The following is a 25178-nucleotide window of genomic DNA, read 5'->3' on the forward strand; positions in this document are numbered from 1 at the left end:
ACTTTCCGAGGTAGCTGTAGGAAAATATAATAATAATTATGATTGAATTCACCAAAACTATTTCAAATTCTTCTTTTATTATTTTCGACAGTTGCTCCAATCTGCCGCCCCGGTCAGAAAACCACGGTGCTAGCCGCTCGCTACGAACCAACCGAGATCATCTGCGAGGTGGAAGCCAATCCGGCCGAGGTCAGTTTTACGTGGCGCATGGAAAGTGCAACGGAAACTGACTCCCTTGGTGGGTTCCATGACGGTGCCGTTACATATTCCCGTACTGACGGAACCAGCAGTAACGAGGTCGTTCCGGATTCCCGCGACGGAAGCCGTGACGAACGAGTGGAGTTCTCGGTGGAGGACACCCGTAGCACGGCAACCTTCAGGCCCGCTTCGCTCGCCGACTACGGCACGGTGTCGTGTTGGGCCACCAACAGTCTTGGGAGACAGACAGTGCCCTGTCAGTTCTACTTGGTGCCTGCAGGTACGTCGATATCTCTGAAAAATACATTATTAACAAGTAATAAGTTATTAAAAACTACAGTATGATTTTTTTCGCCCCACTTGGATGTAATGAGCTGGTTTACGTGCGTCATATGGAGGCCGAAAGTGATTGTTTTCTGACCAGGCCGGTAAAATTTTTACGGCCCTAGGGCTGTAAAATAACCTTGAAGTCAGCTGATTCTGATTTGATGTGAACGTGTTTACAAAATAGTTTATGAAACGGAATCAGTTTATGCTTCTAGAATTGAATAAAGTATTTTGCAATAAGATACTATCATTTTATTTGGATGAATGAAATACAAATGAGATATTATAAAATCCAATCCAAGATGGCGGAAAAAATGGCGGATAATGACTAAAAATTCATGTTTTTCACGGTTTTCTCGAAAACGGCTCTAACGATTTCCTTCAAATTCATACCATGGATAGCTATTTATAAGCCCTATCAACTGGCATGAGTCTCATTTCTGGAAAAATTTCAGGAGCTCGTAATATTCTTGAGAAAAATGGCGGATAATGACTAAAAATCCATGTTTTTCACGGTTTTCTCGAAAACGGCTCTAACGATTCCCTTCAAATTTATACCATGGATAGCTATTTATAAGCCCTATCAACTGGCATGAGTCTCATTTCTGGAAAAATTTCAGGAGCTCCGTAATATTCTTGAGAAAAATGGCGGATAATGACTAAAAATCCATGTTTTTCACCGTTTTCTCGAAAACGGCTCTAACGATTTCCTTCAAATTCATACCGTGGATAGGTATTCATAAGCACTATCAAATGACATGAGTTTTTTTCCTGGGAAAATTGCAGGAGCTCCGTAATATTCTCGAGAAAAATGGCGGATAATTACTAAAAACCATGTTTTTCACGATTTTCTCAAAAATAACTTGACCGATTTTTTTCAAATTCATACTCTGTATAGTTATTTATCAGCTCTATCAACTGGCATGAGTCTCCTTTCTGGGAAACCAATGGGGGGTCCACCCCATCCTTGGGAAATGGACTTAGTAACCTCCTTCTCGTGCACGAGGTAGGTAGGTAGCGCAGTTCATAAAAAGAACACATAGTCGAGATATTTCATCTGTAGAACAGCTGTTTTGACGACTTTAAAAAATTGACGACAAAAAAAATCATCCAATTTCACAATTATTCACACAAAGGAAAAGTACTTTGAAAACAATTATATATACACAAATACAGAAGTCTGATCGTAGTTTCAAATATGAGCAAGGAAAGTTGTGTGAGTGTACCACACCAGATTTTTAATAATAGTTATTAAGAACTAGTGCTCACGTGTGGAGCACTTTCGGATAGCTTTACGCATGGAAACTGAAATTGAATGAGTATGACATGAGAGATTCATTAGTAGAGCTTACTAATTTACCAATGAAATTAGTGCAATAGTCAAGTTTAGTGAGCAGAATTATACTGGAGAGACTAAGGCCCGGTTGCACAAAAGCCGGTTAAAGTATAACCGTGATTAACGTTACGGTAGTCAATCAGAGAAGGCATTTTTAAAAAGACGGTTTCTCTGATTGGTTCTCGTGAAATTATGATCAAGTGAAATAGTGACCTCATCAAGAGGAAGGATGCGGAAGTTAGGGATTCTCTTTTAAATTGCAATATAGACTATGTTGATATCATTTTACTCTCCTTGCCCTATTACCATCGGTAAGGAAAGTATTGCTTCCCGAAAAAAATTGAGGTACCCCAATTTCTAAATTTCTATACGTTTCAAGGTGCCCTGAGTCCAAAAAAGTGTTTTTTGGGTATTGGTCCGTATGTGTGTGTGTGTGTGTGTGTGTGTGTGTGTGTGTGTGTGTGTGTGTGTGTGTGTGTGTGTGTGTGTGTGTGTGTGTGTATGTGTGTGTGTGTATGAGTGTATGTGCGTCTGTTTACACGATATCTCATCTCCCAATTAACGGAATGACTTGAAATTTGGAACGTAAGGTCCTTACAATATAAGAATCCGACACGAACAATTTCGATCCAATGCGATTCAAGATGGCGGCTAAAATGGCGAAAATGTTGTCAAAAACAGGGTTTTTCGCGATTTTCTCGAAAACGGCTTTGATTAAAGTTATACCTGAAATAGTCATCGATAAGCTCTATCAACTGCCACAAGTCCCATATCTGTAAAAATTTCAGGAGCTCCGTCCCATCTATGCAAAGTTTGATTTTATATTCTCAATTATCAGGCTTCAGATACAATTTAAACAGAAAATTCCGAATGGAAAAGATTGAGCATGAGAATCTCTACAATTAATGTTCAGTAACATTTTCACCTAAAATTGAAAATAAGCTCGAAATTCGAGAAAATGTGATTATTCAATTGCAAACTGTTGGCAACTGTTGATTCTATTAAATGGAGAGATAGCAGACCTCGTGTGTCTCCAGCGTTATTGCCCTGTCACCAGCTAGCTCAAATCTTTGAATAGTAGACTTGAGATGCGCGGGAACACTAGCGTCAGGTGATCAATTTTCAAAACGGCAAGGAAAGTTGTGTGAGCGCGCCACACCAGATTTTTAAATGTTTATACAACTCCAGTTGAAAACACGAATAAGGAGAATTTATATGTAAAATTTGTCAACCACTTTTATAACAATATAAAAGTTTTTTAAAGATAAAAGTGGTTGACAATTTCTATTTGTGTTTTTCACTATGGAGAAATACCTCCATACACACAACACAACTATAATTTATTGTTTTCAATTTCAACTGCAATTTTAAAAGACATGTGATCAGCTGATTCTAGCACAATTGAAATCTTTTCAAAATGAATGTGACCCCTAATGACTTTGTGCTCTGTTGAGTCCAGGGAAACCAGACGCGCTGACCAACTGCACTCTGCTGAATCAAACTCTGGACGGCCTGCTGATCAGCTGTGAGGCAGGCTTCGACGGCGGCCTCGATCAGCTGTTCCTCATGGAGGTGTTCGACAGCCACAGCCATCAGCTGATCGCCAACTCGTCAGCTGACGCGCCCTACTTTGTGCTCGACCCGATTCCCGTCGCCTACTCGCAAGGCCTCGACCTGCATCTCTATGCCGTCAACAGCAAGGGACGCAGTGAGCCGGCTCGGATGCATGTGTTCACTTTCAACACGGCCGAGAAGCGAATTGGTGAGTGATAGATACAGTACAGTTTTGCTAAATGAAGTACATTGTCAATATTCAATTTTCAATTTATTAAAAACACACAAAACAAGAAAAAACAAAATAACAAAGAATAACATAACAAATAAAATACAATAAATGTTACAAATATGAAAAACCATTGGCTTTGTGGTTGGGTGTGTTGGAGAAGAGAAAAAAAGAGAGGAAGATACCTAGCCAACTATGGTTTGCCATGTAATAGGCAGGCAAAGAAGAGGAGAAAGAAGTGATGAGGAAAAAAAGGAAGGGAGAAATGGTGGGAAGGAAGAAAACAGAGGAATAGGATCGCAAAATTAAGGTAAGCAAGATAAACGCGTTTATTCATTGTTTAATAAAGTATGGTCTTCACATTAATTATCCTATTATATTAAGCGAGCAATTTCTGTATGTATTTATTCATTTTATAATAATTATATCCAACGGATCTCGAGAACGGCTCTAACGATTTTCATGAAATTTGCAATATAGGAGGATCTTGATAAGAAAATTTGATTGCACATGGTCTCATTCCTGGGAAAACTCGCTGAAGGACATGAAAAGAGTAATAATATTATTCATCCTTTTAAGAACAGAAGAAAATTTTGTCGTCTGTCAATAATGAAAGATGTGAGTACCTGTGTGGGAGTGAGATAAAATAATTATGTAGAACTGTTGAACTATTGTAAACAATCAGTTAATCTACGGCCAGCCACGGTCGAGGTAGGATGAAAACCGAGTTAGCGGTTATCTAATAGATATCGGTTCGCTCGTCCCAGCCGGCCGGCTCATGCTTGTTCAGTACAGTTCCGAAACTGCAACGAGTTATTAGTTAATAGTATACGAGGATCGTAAAGTGATTTATATTAATTTTCGATAGGCTGTTTTCTGTGGTGACTTTGATTTATTCTATTCCACTATGCCAAAGTGTAAAGCGTGTTCTAACCCAGATGTAAAAGACATGATACAATGTTCTGCTTGCGCGAATAATTTTCATGCAATCTGTACGCGAATAGGTGATCCGGATAAGTTTAAGAAAATGAGTGCTGCTAACAAAAACTCCTGGAAATGCGATGCCTGTGTTCAAAATAAAAACAAAATCGTCGGTTCGCCAGATCCCGATAATGTAACCCTAAATAGCGACTCCACGATACTGATAGCAATTCGTGAACTAAGATCGGAATTGAAAAAGGACATAGCTACAGTTGCTTCAGATCTTGGTCTCAAATTCGATACTCTTTCAAAGTCGTTTGAGGAGGCGTCGCGGGGCTATGACGAACTAAAAGCGGAATGTGTGAATCTCAAAAGTGAAAACGAAAACTTGAAATGTGCCGTGAAGAAACTAGAACTGCAAGTGAGTGACCTGCAACAATATAGCCGAAAAAGTAACGTTGAAATAGTGGGAATTCCTGAAACGAAGGGCGAGGACGTCTACGAGTTGCTTTCCGTACTGGCGAGGTGTCTTCGGGTCGAGTACAACAAAGACGATATTTCAATCGCTCACAGACTTCCAAAATCTAGGAGGACTGGTCTCTCTTCAATTGTGGTCAAATTCATCTCAAGACGAAAAAGAGAATTGTGGATAGCCGCAGGTAAGGCGGCCAAGTTGAACGCATCGGATATCCATCAGACATTTCCTAGGGACCTCCAGGTATTTATAAACTCTCATTTAACACCAGAAAATAAATCCACGCTCTACCATGCTAAGGCGGCTGTGAAAAAAGGCGAGATTGCAGCAGCCTGGCTCTCAGGAACCAGCATACAAATAAAAGTGAAGGAGGGAGACAGAAAGATACGTGTGCAGAATGAAAATCATCTTCTAGAAATAGTGGAATCGAATCAAAAGAGAAGTGGCTAATATAACTACTTTGTCACTCCCTATACATACGAAATTAGATTTTTGGTTCAACTTTCGCTCAAACATGTAGGAAAATAAGAAAATTTGATTATTTATTCATTCTCTTAAATTCAAGCCAGAAGGTATTTTGTTGTTGTTTTGAGCAAACTTATTTCCAAATAACTTATAAAAATTATAAAATTTTATGAAGGATTGTGAAATTAATAAGGGATATTTTTATTACGGCTTTTTTATTCGTTTTATTAATTATGTTCTAATATAGTTCAATGGACCACTCACAGAGGAAGTATTATGAACTAATTATTTACTTGTTCTCTTTAATTCAAGCCATAAGGTGTTGAAGTTTTTTTTTTTGAGCAAACTTATTTCCAAATCAAAGGTGTAAAAATATTTTTTTTTCTCTTCGTTTGTTTTATTATGTTCTTATTTAGTTCAATGGACCATCCACAGAGTATTATTAACATTATCATTCACAGTAGTATTATTAATATTATTGGAACCGAAATGTATTTTTTTATAGACCTATAGTGAAACAGATTGTGAAGCATTTTTTAATACCATAAATTTAATAGGCTCATGATATAATATGGGATACTAAGCTGCTCTATATTAATTTATATCTTAAAATCATGTTCTCTTTTTTATAAATTTCAGTAGTTGATTCTAGTTTCCTTATATCAACTTATGTTTTCAGTCAAGAGATTTACCGACATGAACACTCAATTTGTCTGGCAGAAATGAATGTGTATTCTAAAATGATACGTTTTCCATATTGAACAATCCACAAACATATCACTACCTAATTAACACTTAGGTCTAGCAGACATGGAGTTAAAATGATGTATGAATCAAGTTCTCGAAGTCAATCTGATATGTCATTAACAATTATGATGTGATTTAAAAATGTATATCTTTAGTCTACTGTATATTCTGATATCTATTCCGTTTGGATTGCTCTTCATGATATCTGTAAATATATTTTGGTATATTTTGTTCAGCCGATAAGCGATAAGTAAGTTAATGATTAGGTAGTGTTCCCAATCGTTGCCATGACCTGTGTTCGAAAATAATAAACATTATCATTATAAAACCCATTGTAATGGACTGCTTAGTTTTTAACCATATTAAATATATCCACGTTCATCATTACATTATTTATCATGCAATTTACTATTCTGCAATCATATAATCAGTATTGCATGGTTGTTGTTCGAACTACACAGATTGATAAACAGATTATCTTGCTAGCTTACTGTATTTTTATCCTGGCATAATAATATCGATGAAATTTTCTTAGGTTGGCTCAAGCACAGACAGTTACATGAACATTGATTAGCTATATGCTTATAAGACATGTCACATAGTTATTGAATATTAGGCTACTTACATAAATTTAAATTATTGGATGTTTAAAACTAAAAACTGAAAATAATGGATTGGTTCACTATTTATGGATTACTTATTCCTAAAAATGGATTCTGATATCTATTCCGTTTGGATTGCTCTTCATGAGATCTGTAAAATGTAACTATATTGTTTGTCCTGTGACGTAAGCGACCAGATGGGGAGAGTGGATCCTGTTGTTTTGTCCTGTCATTTTTATTATAATGTGTCTCATAATACTAAAAAATTGTTTTTAAACATATAATAATAAGCATAATCACTATGAGTACAGTAGGAATATAATTTATCATATCTTATTCCTCTACAAGGTCGTTTTAAGCTGTCGTACTCATTGTTACATTCGTACTATCGGAGTCAGGCTGTTCCCATCTGATCTGCTGCGACTTATCGGATTAATGTGTAGATAACAAGTTAAATTGATAACTGCAATAACTGAGTCTTCTACTCGGTGCTCTTAGTCTGTCACTATCACCCACCATTGAACTTTCATCATTTTGTAAACATCTATTTATCTCGGTCGTTTTCTGTGTTATTTCTTTATTTTCTATCAATGCGAGAGTGGGTCTAGGGAGGGGCTCTAGGTAGTTCCTGTGGCAGCTTCACGGAAAGTGTATTTATTTATAATTTTTTTTTGTTTGCCCGGGTTATTTATATGTATATTTCAACTTAGATGGGACTTGTATTTGGATGGAGCTTCATGGGCGGGTTGGGGGGTACGGGCGGCCGCGTTACGAGCAAAGTTTTTTCTTTATTATTATTATTATTATTTTTTTTTTTTAATTACAAATTTCTTCCCATTGCTTCTTATAAATAAAAACCTTATTTACTTATAGTAGATTTGATGTCATTTAGGGATGCTCATCTGGATGATTACAGACGTATTGAATGTAAGAGTGTTGAGGCTTTTGAGGTGGACAACTTTTTCTCCAGGTGTATGTGAGGGAGGGAGTGAGTGTGAGTGAATGTAGACAGATGGAGCTGGCCGACGTGTATGGTTTGAGTATCGAATTAACGTATCATGGAAAAAATATAAACCTTCTTACAGTTTATCGTACTCACGAAAGTGACCTGGATGACTTTACTAATGCACTTCGCAACTATTACATGAATATCAATAGGAATAAAACTTGTGTTCTTGTGGGTGACATTAACGCTAACATATTGCAGTCAGATAATAAAACTGAAAGATATCTAGACATGATGTTTGAAAATGGATTTATGAGCGGTATTGATAAATATACTAGGGTGCAGGGGAACAGTAAATCATGTATAGACCATGTTTTTATCAGACACGACAACTATAATTGCCTGAAAACAGCGGTTGTAATGACGGATGTGACTGACCATTACAGTATTGCACTAGAAATTTCGAAACCAATAATAATAAATTCAGTAAAAAAATACGAAGAATTCATTGACAAAAAATCTTTACATGAATTTATAAGCAATTGTGATTGGAGGGCTGTCACTAATGAACAAGAATTAAATTCATCCTGTAACATTTTCTTCTCCATTTTAAAAAACTTTATAGAAAAATCTACAAAAATCAAGAAATTCAGCAATAGGGAGGTAAAACTGAAGCCCTGGATGACGGAAGGTTTAATACGTTCAATTAGAAAACGGGACAATATAAGTAAACAGCTTAGGAACCAGCCCTTCAATCAACAACTTAAAAACTATTATATAAATTACAGAAATAAACTGAATTCATTGATACGGAAAACCAAGACCCACTACTACAAAACAAAAATTTTCGATTCTAAAAATAATCCAAAACTATTCTGGCAGACTGTGAACGAATTGTCTGGTAAAAGAAAAAACAAAGACCCCTTTCCACTGGACCAGTACACGGCAGGAAAGACATATCCGGGGGATAAAAGAATGCATGTAGCTGAAGAATTCAATGAATATTTTTCCAATGTGGGAAGTAACTTAGCTGATAAAATAAACCCTATAGGCCCACCGGTAGTAAATGACTCAGATTACGCAGTAGACTCTAGATTGATCCTACACACTATCGACAAGACAGAGTTGCTTACTTATGTGAATTCCCTGCGCGGCGGTTCGGCTCCTGGGTATGATTGTATTTCTGCTGATATCCTGAAATCCCACTTTCAAAGCCTATCTGATCCACTTCTGCATATCATCAACTTGAGCATCGCTTCGGGCGAGTTTCCTGACGCCCTCAAAATTGCAAAGGTGATTCCATTGTTCAAATCAGGAGACATAACTGATAGTTCAAACTTTCGTCCAATCAGCCTACTTAGCGTATTTTCCAAAATTCTTGAAAAAGTAATAAAAGACCAATTAACAACATACCTTGAAAATAATAGATTACTAACTAATTCTCAATATGGTTTTAGAAAATCAAAAAATATTTCAGATGCTCTCTTCGCTATAACCAGAGATGTGAATTTTGCCTTGGGAGGTAATGAAAAATGTGCATTGATATTCTTGGATCTGGCCAAGGCATTCGATTCTGTGGATAGGGAAAAGTTGCTCAAGAAAATGAAACTGATTGGAATAGAGGGAGACTCATTTAATTGGTTTAAATCGTATTTCAGTAACCGTAAACAGTTTACTGTTATAAATGGAGGAAATAGCCAGCTGAAACAAGTAGAATATGGGGTAATTCAAGGAAGCACCCTAGGTCCATTATTATTCTTGATTTATGTAAATAACCTTGCAAGATTGAACTTGAATAGCAGGATCTATCTCTTTGCAGATGACGCTGCTGTTCTGGTTAGGGGGCCTGACTGGGAATCCGTACTGATTAGGGCAAAGAGAGACTTGGCGTCATTAAAAACATGGTTTGACCATAATTTATTGACACTCAATGTCAGTAAGACAAAGTTCATGCCGGTCTCCCTGAGAGATGCTAGCGACACCTCAGTTGAAGGGGTCAAACTGCATACATGTGGTAACATTAACAATACCTCTTGTAACTGTGAGTCAATTGCAAGGGTAGACTCTTATAAATATCTAGGTGTGATTATTGATAATAGATTCAACTGGTCTGCACACGTTGCTTATCAGAACAGCAGACTAAGAAAAATGATTTATGTTTTTAGGAAACTTAGAGAATATTTGAACAAGAACGAAATCCTAACAATTTATTACGCATTTGTTCAATCAATTATTGAAGGAGGGATCCTAGCTTATGGAGGAGGATTCAGATCTATTTTGAATCCTCTATTCATTACACAAAAACTGATTCTAAAGGCTGCACTTGGGAGGCGTTGGGACTACTCGACTGAGGCGGTTTTCGCGGAGATGGAGGTGCTTGATGTCAGGCAATTATACATTAGAACTTTGGCAACATACATATTCAAAAACTATTCTGACATATTCAATACTATCACTCATAATTATACAACAAGGAGAGTAATTCATAACAATATCCAAATGCCAAGGGTAAATAAAACCATCTTCACTACTAATTCATACTACATAGCCCATGTTCTGTTAAAAAACTTACCTATAGCTGCAACAGACTTCATTAACTATAAAACATCTGCATTCAAAATAGCAATTAAAAGGTGGATTCGGGGTATCGGTAGAGGCGAGAGTTGTGAAAGATTGATTACTTCAGAGTTTAGATTCTAGGGCTGGATTCAAATGAGCTAAAAAACTAATAAAATCATAAGTCTTTACACATTCTATCACCGGTCACTATTACGAATTTTAATCATTATACTGGCTATTTTTCTGAATCTCCTGATTCTCTCTTTTTGAGGTGTGTGTGTGTGTGTGTGTGTGTGTGTGTGTGTGTGTGGTGTGTGTGTGTGTGTGTGGTGTGTGTGTGTGTGTGTGTGTGTGTGTGTGTGTGGTGTGTGTGTGTGTGTGTGTGTGGTGTGTGTGTGTGTGTGTGTTGTGTGTGTGTGTGTGTTGGCGTTTTCACGCCTTTGTGGGTGATCTGTTTCTTCGTCTGTTTGTTGGGTTTGGATGGGGGGAACGTCACTTATGGGGGGCGGGAAGGGGTTTCTTGGGTTTCTAGGGGGTGGCATAGGGATAGGGGGGAGAAATTTACATTTACATTTAATGTAGTTTCATTCTCAGGGGGGGGGGTTTAGTGTCACTATTATTGAAATGTCAACAAGCTTAACCGATCTGTCAAGTACTGCGAAATATTTATATTATGCCTATTCCTACCTTAGACTCATTCTCGCACACAGGCAGTAATGCCTCTGCGAGAGTAAATATTTCTTAATATATATTTGTATATCGCTGTCATTTCTGTGGTGCTTACATTGTCTTATTTTTATTGTAAAGTGTATTCTTATTTTATGATGTAGGCTACCACTGTGATTGCTTGTAAGACTTGTGAAATAAATAACTTTTTGAATTGAATTGAATTGAATTGAAGTATTCGATTCCAGGGTGTAAAATGAGACTTTTGTAGTACGTCGACGCGCAATTTAAAAAGGAACATACCTGTCAAATTTCATGAAAATCTATTACCGCGTTTCGCCGTAAATGCGCAACATAAAAACATTCAAACATTTAAACATTAAGGGAAATGCCAAACCGTCGACTTGAATCTTAGACCTCACTTCGCTCGGTCAATGATATATATAGTGATATCAGAGTATGGAGGAATTCCTTTTCTTTTCATATTATCCTTAAAATGCAAAACCTCAAAATTTCAAAAACCTTGCGTATACATTGACGCGCAGTTGAAAAAGGAATATTCCTGCCAAATCTCATCGAATTCTATCAACGCGTTTGGCCGTAATCGCGTTAAATACAGACAGAAAAAAGCAAATCGAGTTGAAACATAGGCCTCACTACGTTCGGTCAATCATTCCAAAAAGTACTTATATCAAAATTTTCAAAGTTGATCATTATTTTACAGTTCTAAGTGATTAGTGAGTATTATTTTGTTATCCAATTTGGTTTGTAAAAATCTAAATTCGTGATCAGTGAGTGAGTGAGTCAGTGAGCTAAGAATTTTCTAAGTACAAATGTACCCTAGGAATGGGATGGATAAATATTTTCATTTTGTAAACACTATGATAATCTTCTTATCATTGGAAAATTGGAAAATGAACGTATTTATCACAATATATCTGACTCGCTCCACCTCACATCCTCTCTCGCTCTTTCGCTCACCCTCCTCCCTTCTCTCACCAATCCTATCTCTCTCTCACTCCCTCAACTTCCTCTCTCCTATCATCCCTCTCTCTCACACAACCAACCGTTGTCTTCTGATGAACTCTTCATTCGGTTTTACTACCACGACTCAGCTACTTCTGTGGGCTCAGCCCGCCCCTTATTTGTTGCAGTATAAATTCTACCAGCAACCCTCACAAGTTTCACTTGAAACTGTCAGAATCGATCAAATGCTTCCCATTGATGTCATCTATTTGGGAATTGTGTCAGAGAAAATCGAGTCTCGCCACAGCATCGGATGGTAGACTGCTACTGAAATTTACTTAAGGCTGTCAGTATTGTATGAATGGGGTTAGCATTGCTGCTATTCAAAGAGGTTGCTGACAGTTTGAACTGAAACCAACCACAGCGTTTTCCTCATTACTTGGGCCATAAAATCGCCACCAATGTATAGATGTCCTGCTGAGGGCATTCCTCTCCATATTGGTTCACAGTTGGACTCAGTTTTCATAGCCACAGGAGGCTCATTCTGATCTTTATCTAGAATCGATAATTTGGGGACAGGTTTTCTTCTTGTCAAAACTGTGATCAAGTACTTATTAGAAGATCTCATCTTTCCCTCTTTAAAGGCAAAATTGTATCTAAAATCAATAATATGGCGAACAAAACTTTTTCAGGTGTAGTATTTATAAAAAATCCCATTCTTCCTCCTCTAGAGGCTTTGGAACTTCTGCATCTAACTTCTCTTTTCAATCGAGGAATGATTTTGATCAAGCTTCTACTCATCATTTATTCATTTTTAATAGAAAGACTATAGTGAGGTCCACGTTATAATGGCAGTGTACGATTGACAATACTGTTGCTGTCCTTTTCTATCATACAACAAAACAGATAGCGCTATCTCCCTCTAGCTTTGCAATGTTGTCAGTTTGCCAGAATATTTTATTTTTACTTTTGACAGTGACTTTACAAAAGTAACACAGCCGCCATTTTTTTCTTCATTCTATCAAAATACTTTGGTACACAAGTCGTATAATTTTATTGATTTTTGAAACAATGAAATAATTTTTAGACATTACCGTATGAGAAACACAAATTAAAATACCTGAAATGACTTTTTAAAAGTTGATAACTAACCATCCTGGACTTCATCCATGCTTCAGTTAGCCAACACGTTTAGGTTAGACCTACTCGTACCGGTATAAATAATATTGAAAGGTTATTTTAGAATTATTTCCATTGAAATTACTTATTCTAAAAAGGATTTCTATTTTTCTATCATTTTCAAAAGAAATTGGAATAGAATACCTACCAAATAACTTAATTTCTGTTGTTTTGAAATTCAGATTGGTGTATCACAGCTTTTTAAATTAGCCGTCATTTCAGGTTTGTATAAAAATAAAAATCTGATCTCAGTTATGGAAGCAAATTTTTTAATCAAATTATGTAAAAATATATTTTCTTAATTAATTCGACATTAAATTGATTATTTATCAAGGAAATGATAATTACTATTAGATCAAATTTAATGGGATGAATTGAGTAACAGTTGTGTACACTCAGTGGCAAAATGGAGAGACTTGGCAACGTTTTTCTCCTATCTTTCTTCACTGCCATTATAACTTGGACCTTACTAAAGATTTCGTCATATCGACTAATGATTTTTTTCAAGCTTTTACTCATCATTTATTTATTTCGAATAAAACGACCAAATATTGTCATTTGACTAGATATTTAGTATGGATATTTACCACAATATCACCGATACAACTACACAAAAACTTATTTCTTCATTTGTCACTAGCAGGTAACCCGTGCTGCGCAAGGTTCTACTTAAAAACTTGACTTACTAAAATCTTAGAGAACTGGTACTAGGCCTATAATCACCCTCGGTAAATTGAGAACTCATATGCAAAATTTCAAATTAATCAGTTGAGTAGTTCAGACGTGATAATGTGTCATTCGTGAATTTCCTATCCCGTGCGTGTTTGAGCCAATTCTTTCCTTTATTATATTATATATGAAAAGAATATATATTGTCATACTGTCTAGATATTCATTATGGGTAACTAAGACAATATTACCTTCACAACTACTCAGAAATGTATTTATTTATTTACAAATTGTATTAATAAATAAATAAATATGAACGATTTGAAAAATGACTAGCATTAGAGATTCGCCTGAGTCACTGACAATATTGTAGAACCGTTTCATAATTTATTGAATCGGTCTGAAGAGAAAGGGAACATGTCGAAAATCAGAATTTCTCAGGGGAGAGAAAAAAATGAATACAGATAAAAGTATTGATAATTTCAAGATTGTTTTTTGTTCAAGACAACAATTTTGATCCAGTATAAGCACTTATATAAGATTCACCCCTTAAAATTGAGTTTTTTGTTAACTTGCTATTACTTATGATGATATTATAAATTATCACTCTTCAACTTTTACAATAAACACCTCAACCGAAAGCAATCTAACCTCAAAGCAACGTGTGAATCAAAGGTAACCTAACAAAAGCATAGAAATCACAACTAACAAACAGCTAATTTTCGAATGCTCGGCGTTGAAAGGGAACATGTGTGTCATGACTAGTTTCCTTTCACTCCAGTACAGCAAAAATACGATATCTGTTTCTCGTATAAAGAGAATGCTGACAAGTTCCCTTTTAACTCCAATCGATGTATCCCACAGTAAACAACTCATTTCAAACATAAAAGGATGAAAACTTTGACATGTTCCCTTTCTCCTCAGGCCGGTTCAATTAAATAGAAACACACATTTGTTGTCAAAATCTACACAGTTTTATTTCATACAGAACCATGGTTTCGTGACCACACAGGTCACAGTCAGTCAGCTGACTCACTGAAGTCAACTTGAAAATGACAAAAAATTTAAACTTTAATTTGACAACATGTGTGTTTTTATTCAATGACTAGCCGTCAGGCTCGCTTCGCTCGCCATATCCGTCTAGCCAGGGGGCTCCGCCCCCTGGACCCCCGACTGGATCGTCCAGGAATGAGATCAGCAGGCTCGCTACGCTCGCCTGCATTTTTCTTTTGGGCATTTATATCGTAATGTTAGGACAATCCAGTCGGGGGTCCAGACTAAACGGCTGGCTAAACGGATATGGCGAGCGAAGCGAGCCTGAACGCTATAGAAATATAATTTTCCCAGGATTGAAGAAGCAGTGCCCAATCAATTTTTCCGCGATAAATGCATTTAAATCTTCAACTTGGTGCCAACCTAACAAAGTCAACTCAACTTAATGCCAACCTGACAAAATTATTAATTTAGTTGCCAGTTAACAACTGTTTCGAAGAGTTACTCTATCTAGATTATAGTTCTATAGTAACATATGATATGGAAATTTCAATTATAATTAACAGATTGGGAGAAGAAGAATATACATGCTAAAAGACATACTTTAAACCCTTAAAAACAACCCTCAGAGTTAAAATATTGCCAAAAGATTTCTTAGTGCGCCTCTAAAGGGCCAACTTAACATACCTATCAAATTTGAACGTTTTTGGTCCGGTAGATTTTTAGTTATGCGAGTGAGTGAGTGAGTGAGTGCCATTTCGCTTTTATATATATAGACTAGCATTAGATCAAGAATAAAATCTCCTAATAGTTCAGAACGAGGACTAATGTGTTATGTGATCGATGGAGTGAAATATCTGTGATTGATGGAGGAACATTTGGTAGAAGTAGCGGTTGACCGTGGCTTGCTGGCTTGTTCATTTGTTGTACAGCGTACAGCATTGTGGTCTGAACGGTTGGTCCAAGAAGCCACATCCTGTAGGCTAAACCTGCACCCAGACTGCAATGGAAGACTGTTCATCAACGCTTCAATGCAACTGGAGTGAACACTGGTTCGGAGCTGTAACCACTAGTGGGGGCTGGGAACTACACTTTGTTCAAGTGTGCAGTGTGGCTCTCCTGTTTTCTATTTTAATGAAATAGTGATCGTTATATAAGAATACATTATTGGGAAAAACTATTATACTACTCATAATTCAATAATTTCATCACAACTTGATCCAGTTAATTGAGGTACACACACATCGATTTTTGGTCGTTCGATTTTTTCCGACCTTATGAATTCTACTAGATTAAACGGTACTTGACAAACATCATCTGTTTAATCTGATAGAATTTATAAGGACGGCAAAATTCCGTACGAACAAAAATCGATGAGTGTGTGCAGGGCTTTAAACACACATCGATTTTTTGCCGTTCTTAAGAATTCTTCTAGATCAAACATCATCTGTTTAATGGAATTTATCGTACGCCATTTTCTGTTCATTTTTTCTTGATAAAGCTGAGAAAGCGCAAAAAACGCTGGAAAAACGCAGATTTTGGGCGTATCTTTGGCGTTATTTCAATTTCCTTCTAACAACATTATTACACCCTAGCTTAGCTTCTGTACTAAATTTGAACATTTTCTGTTCATTTGTTCTCGATAAAGCTGAGAAAACGCTAAAAAAAACGCTGGAAATACGCAGATTTTGGGCGTATCTTTGGAAATTTTTCCAATTCCGTTCTTATTGCGCTTCTAAAGGGCCAACTGGACACACCTACCAAATTTGAAATGTTATGTCATATTTTTATCATAATTATATTAGGATGATCCAGTCGGGGTCCAGACTAAACGTCTGGCTAAACGTATTTGGCGATAGAAGCGAGCCTGACGGCTAGTAATATAATATTCCCAGGAATAGCTCTGATTGAATAGGTATTTAGGAGGTACTGGATAAATTGGTATTTGGGAGGTCCTGGATAATGCATTTCAATCTTCAACTTGGTGCCAACCTAACAAAGTCAACTCAACTTAATGCCAACCTAACAAAATCATTAATTTAGCTACCAGTTAACAACTGTTTCAAAGAGGTACTCTCTCTAGATTATAGTTCTATATTAACATATGGTATGGACATTTTTCAATTATAATTAAGAGATTGGAATAAGAAGAATATACATGCTAAAAGACGAGCTTTAAACCCTTAAAAACCACCCTTAGAGTTAAAATATCGCCAAAAGATTTCTTAGTGCGCCTCTAAAGAGCCAACTGAACATACCTACCAAATTTGAACGTTTTTGGTCCGGTAGATTTTTAGTTCTGCGAGTGAGTGAGTCAGTCAGTCAGTGAGTGCCATTTTGCTTTTATATATATAGATATGGTAACTTTAAAGATAGTATGAGGATCAGGTTCTCATGCTGTGCTTTTTTGTATATTTTCATCTCATGCAAAATGTACTCTTGTATGATCCACAAGTATCTTTGAAATCGACTTAAATTAGTCGACTAATTTCTATTTATCGACTTTTATCTTTACAATATGTTGCCCTATTCCTTTGCAATATCTTGCAAAGAAAGTTGTGAGATACACTGACAAAGTTGACAGTGTGTGATATTAAAATAATTATGCTCCTTCCAAATCTACAATCTTCTTCGAGAACGACATAAATATTAGTGGAATGATACAAATACATAAGTGTCCGTGTCCATATCAGGTTCCATATCAAATTCTCCAGTTTCCATACTTATGCAGACGACCTTCAAATCTATTTAAGCTGTCCCATAACAAAAATTGATGAAACAGTTGGAATAATAAATCAGGATATCAATTCGATAGTGGAATGGACAAAGAAAAATGGCCTTAAGCTTAATCCCATCAAAACACAACCCATTATAATTGGATATTCTCGTCTTATAAACAATATTGACCTTGAATCGATTCACAAAATTAGTGTAGACGGTAATGACATTCCTTACTGTAGCTCAGTTAAAAATTTAGGCATTATTATGAATAATACTCTTGACTGGTCAGAACAAGTGAACAAAACTTGTAAAAAGGTATTCTCAGCCATGCATGCATTGAAGAAAATGCACGATATCCTCCCTAGAAACATTAAATTATTATTGGTTCAATCTCTCATCTTCCCACATTTAATGTATTGTAATTCTGTTCTTAACGATATGCAAGTCACTCTGAATGATAAACTACAGCGTTGCCAAAATTATTGTCTACGTTTCGTCTACTCTCTCCAACGCCATGATCATATCACCCAGCCCACATTGCTAGTTCAACATTAAAGCTTCCCGATCAGAGGCTTTTTCGAATAGTCAAGCTTGTTAGAGATATCTTGATATACGGTAATCCGAACTATTTTAAAGATGATTTCAAATTTGTCTCTGAAGGTAGGAGGATAGATGCTTCACATACTAGAACCGGAGAAAGTACTTTAAGGATACCCAATCATCGAACTACTATTTTCACAAAATCCTTCTTAGTCAGTGCCTGTCGTGCATGGAATGCACTTCCTGTTTCTATCAGGTCCATCGAGAGCCGAGCGAGCTTCATCCTGACTTTAAAAAAACATCTTTTGGAACAAATGACTGAAACTGTCCGGCCCTAGAACGATCACATGACAACCATCCCCCACCCATCCCACAAATACAAACCTTTAAACATGTTATAGAACGAATTGTATATATATATATTATATAAACTGATGTTATTTCAATTATTCACTGCATACTGCTGTATATTACTGAAAGTTGATTACCCTGATCTACTTTCAGCATACTTCATTTTATTAATCAATTATTAATTATTTGATCTTATCTACCTATATAATTATTTTACTTTATAAATTTTCTGTTTTTTTTTCTCTTAAATATTCATATTGATTAAAACTTTCACAATATTTCCATTAATAAATAAATCCTTAGTTTAAATAATGAAATTAACGTTTTGGTAGAGAGTTAGTGGGGAGGATATTTTTAATATTCTTTCCGAAGAATGGACATTGATATGTCCAAACCTCCGCCAATTTATGTAGATGCATAACAATATAATTATTATCTACAGTTATTATATTACAAATTGCTTTTTTCATATCATATACAGTTCAACAATTATTTTCTCAGTCTATATAATGTAAATTCATCTATAACTTTGCTGTATCGTAAGCTATTGTATATAAGTGTATTAGACAGTATATATTGTAATCTACATAAATAAAGTACTCAATCAATCAATCAATCAATCAATCAGGCCTATTAGTGTATGTGATATATTAGTGTATGAGTGATAATACATTAGGCCTACAATGGTCCCCCAAATCACACCTGAAATTGTGAATCTCCAATTTTCAGTGTTCCAAGTCAACACTTCTCTCAGTCCTTCATTCATTCGTCTCAAACATCTCATCACATTATGGTCTAATCTTACAGCAATCAACAATATAACAAGGGAGTAATTGTGCTACAAATCTCATTCCAGCACTCAACAATGGGACGGCTCACTCTTTCATAAAAAATTACTTGATAAAAAGTGGATGGAAGAACAGAATTCTTTTGTCGTTCCAAAATGATCCCCAAGCCAACAAAAGACTGAAATATGATTTTATCTAATACAAAAGAACTTGATGTTTTCGAAGACGTGCGGTGGAGGGGAGCTGTAATATTTATCATTACAGAGAGCTTCTTTTCCATTCATAAAAAAATGTACATTCAACTTAACAGCAAACTGTCTAATCTCTAAAGTTATTTTGTTCATCTACTGGGGGTGCTTTCCAATGAGTTGGTATATTTCAGCTGTGAACACTTTTACAATTTTACAAAATACATAACTCTCGAAATACACATAACAAACTATATCCAAATTTGTGTAGTGATTTCATAATCTCAAGCCCCACACTCACACATCGTTATCCATTCGTAAGATATTTTTCCGTCCTTATGAATTCTATTGGATCAAACAGAACTTGACAAACATCATCTGTTTGAAATTATCTGTTCAATCTAATAGAATTTATAAGAACGGCAAAATATCGTACGAACAAAAATCGATGTGTGTGTAGCTAGCCTAAAAACCAATTGAATTATTTTTACGACTGGACAAATTCGTTGGGACAACACTTGTTTATTCTGATTTCACCAAGAGAATGACTGACATGAAGAGATAGAGAGAGAGAGAATCGGAAAGAAGGAGAAATAGGGTCAAGACTTGAGAACTAGTCAGAGAGAAACTTGAGAACCATTGCTAACTTATCGTCTGATTCAATATAAGGCTAGCTATACACACATCGATTTTCGTTTGTACGATATTTTTCCATCCTTATGAATTCTATCAGATTAAACGGAACTTGACAAACATAATCTGTTTGAAATCATCTGTGCAATCTAATAGACTTGATAAGAACGGCAAAATATCGTACGAACAAAAATCGATGTGTGTGTAACCACTACCTCCGTAAACAAAGCCGTAGTGCATTTTGACGTTAGCATAGGTAGGGCTCCTCCACCAATGAAAATTCGTTGATTTCAGCTGATCTATATCAGCTAGTGGTTTTATTGGTGTAGGAGCCCTACCTGTGCTGACGTCACACGAATGCACTACGGCTTTGTTTACGGAGGTAGTGGCTACACACACATCGATTTTTGTTCGTACGATATTTTTCCGTCATTATCAATTCTATTAGATTAAACGGATGATTTCCGAATATGATTTTCAAAGAAAGACCGGTTTCAGTTATCACACCATTGTCAATCTCTGATAAACTAAAAGTAAATACAAGAGCAGCAGAATTAATACTAGTAGGCGAATACTGCTATTGGTCAAGGGCATGAACGCCTGCCATTGGGCCAGCTAGACAATCTCCTCTCACTCAACGGTGTCACAAAATGGCGGCTTAAGCAACAGACTCGCCATGATAACAAAATTCACCTTCAGTACAAAATATGACTAGCCGTTAGAACTAGGAAAAACATTTCACAATTCAAAGATCAAAGGCTTGATATCTCTTCCTGGAATCGCAAGTGGACAAAATATAATTATACACACAACAAAGTACATAACATGTATATAAAGTAGGCCGAAGCAGTTCATGCTATGTCCCCTGTAGTGTCAACCTAATAATTCATTCGCATGCTAGAGAATTATTCAAGGGTAACAATCATGCTAATCAGCGATTATATTCACTAAAATCTGGCAGCATTCCTTATGAATAGCACCAATGTTTCCCATTTGAACAATGCTGTCAGTAAATCTGACCAATTTTCATGTTCGAGGTAGTCTTTATAGAGGTGGAATTTTACCAATTCAAGTATTAGCAGGGAAATTTCCCTCATGTCTTTTCAAGTGTTAGCAGGAAAATTTTTCTCAATTATTCAGTTGTTAGTTCGGCAAGCCATTTCCATAATTGTCTATTTAGTTGGTAATTGGTGAGTTTTGTATTCCAGTTGAAGAATTTTTCTCTCTTAAAGTACAAAAATTTATTCAGTGGGCGGCATATTTTTTCATCATTCATGTCAATTTTAGTGCTGGTTCTCGACTCTTCACTACTGTGGGTTGACTGGAAGAGGGAACTCTCATAGCCTTAATTTCGCCCACAATGCTTTTAATCAATAATATAATAAAGAAAAAAATTGGCTTATACAAGTATGGGATAGGAAATTCACGAATCATCACATCTGAGCTTTAGGACTGATCAACTTCCTATAGTAAGAACATAACCTATTTTTATGGACATTATTATCAAAATTTGGGAACAGATTAGTTTTGGGCGTTGCCTGTTATTCTTTCCCGATCATATTCATATGATTTACAAATGTATAAACAAATAAATAAATAAATAATAACTTGAAATCTTGCATATAGGTTCTTAATATCTACCGAGCGAAGTGAGGTCTAAGATTCAATCGACGGTTTGGCATTTCTCTTAATGTTTGAATGTTTGAATGTTCAAATGTTTAAATGTTTATAGGTTGCGCATTTACGGCGAAACGCGGTAATAAATTTTCATGAAATTTGACTGGTATGTTCCTTTTTTAATTGCTCGTCGGAGTATACACAAGGTTTTTGGAAATTTTGCATTTCAAGGATGATATAAAAGGGAAAAGGAGCCTCCTCCATACGCCAATATTAGAGTAAAAATCAGACTAAAGAATTATTCATCATAAATCAGCTGACAAGTGATTACACAGATGTGTGGAGAAGCCAGTCTATTGCTGTATTTCCATAAAGTCTATAGTTTCAATCAGGTAATTGTGGATGAGAATACTGCGTGAAGTCTACTGTTCACAGAACTACTAGTGATAGAGTAGAGTGAGAAGCGGTGGTGGGGGAAGGCAAGTGGTAGAGTACTGCTCACAGAACTACTAGTTTACTGAGGATGATTGAAGGCCTATTTCCAGTTCTTCAAGATTTCAGTTGGACAAGTTTTTAGTTTTACAAGTCAATTCGTCATGCTTGAAGTTTGTTATACTTTGATAGAGTGAGGTCATCGATAAAATACTGTAATCAACGGCTTTATCATCTATCTTCTTATTCATCTTCTATCTATATCAATCTTCATCTATATATTAACTATAAATATGTACAGATTATTCTACTATGTCTACACCATAATAATTATAAAGCAAGGAATAGGTATGATGTACGGGATACGGAATACAAGTTCACTTTTTGTGTAGTTGAGAAGTTGATATTGTGGTAATTATATATTTTATATTGAATGAAAAAGACTAAGAAATTGTCAAAAACCCACAGATTTATTGATACTTAGAAATACCGGTTTCGGTTATTACACCATCGTCAATCTCTGATAAACTCTTATTTTTTGAAAATTTCTTAGTCTTTTTCATTGAATACAAGTTCGACGTATCTTCACGTCTGAACTGTTGAGCTGATCAGCTTGAAATTTTGCATAAAGATTCTAAATCATCAAAGTATAGCTGAAGGCCTTTTTCATTTATGTTGATAAAATAATAATCATTTAATAAAAAAAAACAAATTTATCAAATTTGTGATGAAAAGATTACGTAAGATGAAAGCCCAATCAAATCGTTTTTCTATTGTAAATATTACAGTTGTTCACCTTCCAGTAGTCGCGCCCAACTCAATCACACGAGCAGTCGCGTGTTGTATCTCGTACAACATCCAATTTTCCAAGTGTTATGTACTCTGTTCACTGTCAAAACATATTAATTAATTGCATAATTACTTCTTTCATCTTCTTGGATTATTCTACGCCTATAAACATTTGGATGATTACCATTTCATAGCCCAATAAGGTACATCAAGCAAAGCCATCAATTCTGTGTTATTGGTTCGTTTACAGTCCCCGTACACAGTATTTCCCTATCTTATGCACTGTCGCGACTAAATGGCACCTAAAGACTGAACCATTGCTCGGTTGATACTGCAACTCAGTGGAGTGATGGGGGGAAATTTTTGAAAGACATAGGTGACTCATACACTGACACAACCCCATTCAATAGTTTTGTGCAGCAAAAAAAAAAACTGACACTGTTGTACTTTTTACAAAAGCGCGGCTTCCGGAAGGTTATCAAAGAATCGGCTTGAAATTTGGAAAATAGACGACCTATACCATTGGATCTTCATAAGATCTTGCTATATTTCCTCTATGTCCATACAAATAACAGTAACGGTTTAATTACTGGACATCCTATAATAGAAACACATACAAGTTGAGGTCAGGTAGCAGTTCTTCATAGGAAACGCCATGATTGACACTGTTGTACTTTTTACAACAGCGCGACTGCCGGAAGGTTGATCTTTCAATAAACTCGGGAAGTGTGAGCATGTAATTTTCTACATGGAATATTGGAACATGTACTTTTGCTGAAAAGGTCCATTTTTTATTGCTATTACAAGATTCCTAATATTATAGAAACATGCTTACATGCTATTTTCAAGAAACATTGTTCATTTGAGTCATGGAAACCTTTTCAATACAAATCAGAAGAAATGTAATTAATGGTATGCACCTTTTTAATACAGTAGAAACATTCAGTCAACGCCAACATTCTAACGTCACAGCTTAATGAAACATGTCCTTAAGGAGAGAAACCCCTTGTGGCTGGACAACGAGGAAAAAGCACCTTAAGTGGGATTTATTTTATACTGGCAGCTTCCCTTATGAATAACATCAGAGCTTCCCGTTCAACCGAAGCTGAAAGTTGTAAGTGGACCGCACCATAGAGCACCTTTGATGCAGCACGTTTAATCCAGGTGGCTTAGCGCTGAAAAAGCAAAGCTTTTTAGTGCTTTTACAATTTCTTGGGAATCCCTCTACCTGACGGATCAACAAGACGGATCTACAGTCGGATTACAACACGGCAATAACCAATTATCAGCTCGGAACGTTCATCGATTTGGTAACGAGACTTGATTCCTTTTGTGCTGAATAATCATCAGTATCATAGAGAAACAATAGCGTGAGTAGATATCCCATGCTATAGGGCGTTTACGTCGCAACTTTGCGTCTCCGTTGACACCATTTTGTTAAGATATACTATTAAAATCTATGTAATGCTATTGGGAGAATTCCAAAATGCTAGGAGGTGATTGAGCTGAAGAGAAGCCTGTATATAGACTGAATGACCTAATATTTCTTGAAGGTTACAACGTTCAACCAGAGATAAACAATAGCATAAGTAGATATTCCATGGTAGCTTTTACTGTTATCTCAAGCCGATTATTGTCGATTTTTACTGTTTTGAGCGAGTAAGAGTGTATGAACGGCACAATATGAGAGACTATCAGCGTCATAAAGCTTCACGGGAAAGAACTACGTGGACTATCGGCTTGAGATAACAGTAAGGGCCAGTTTCCGAGCTCGGGATTCAGCTAAGTCCTAGACTTTAAACAGCTGGAGTCAGAAAATTGGCTTTCCAAAACGGGGCGTGGTCGCAGTCATTGTCATAGTCATGTTTGAATTAAATTTCGAAAAACTAGAAAATTGTACACGAAATAAAATAAAGAAAAAATACAGTAGTGTAAAGTTTAAGCTATTTTGAATTATTTAGGAATGTCTAATTTCGTCAAGGAAAAACGTTTCCAATTATAGAAATTAGAAAATAAAAACTACGACTACTGTTATAAAAGCAGCGACTAAGCCCCATTTTGGAAAGCCAATTTTCTGACTCCAGCTGTTTAAAGTCTAGGACTCAGCTAAAACCCAAGCTCGGAAACCGGCCCTAAAAGTTGCGACATAAACGCCCTATACCATGGGATATCTACTCATGCTATTGTTTCTCTATATCAGTATGGTCCAGTAGTTTTTTCAAATTGGAAATTTAAGTTGCCTTGCGTCGTTTGTCGAATTCCTGCAACACATTCTATCTTCCCAATA

General features: G+C 36.1%; 1 protein-coding gene across 2 annotated transcripts in view; it reads left to right on the forward strand.

The window, feature by feature from the left end:
- Positions 1–25178, forward strand: part of LOC111043462 (nephrin) — a 227446-nt gene that overhangs the window by 145683 nt on the left and 56585 nt on the right. Inside the window, exons 10-11 of one of the 2 annotated variants that reach the window (XM_039425564.1) lie at positions 92–478; positions 3321–3623. In XM_039425564.1, coding sequence (XP_039281498.1) covers positions 92–478; positions 3321–3623 — 690 coding nt within the window. Of the gene's footprint in view, positions 1–91; positions 479–3315; positions 3624–25178 lie in introns of both variants that reach the window. The other variant, XM_039425565.1, reaches the window with a different exon arrangement.

This window comes from Nilaparvata lugens, chromosome 4 (assembly GCF_014356525.2).
Source record: "Nilaparvata lugens isolate BPH chromosome 4, ASM1435652v1, whole genome shotgun sequence".
Taxonomy (NCBI): domain Eukaryota; kingdom Metazoa; phylum Arthropoda; class Insecta; order Hemiptera; family Delphacidae; genus Nilaparvata; species Nilaparvata lugens.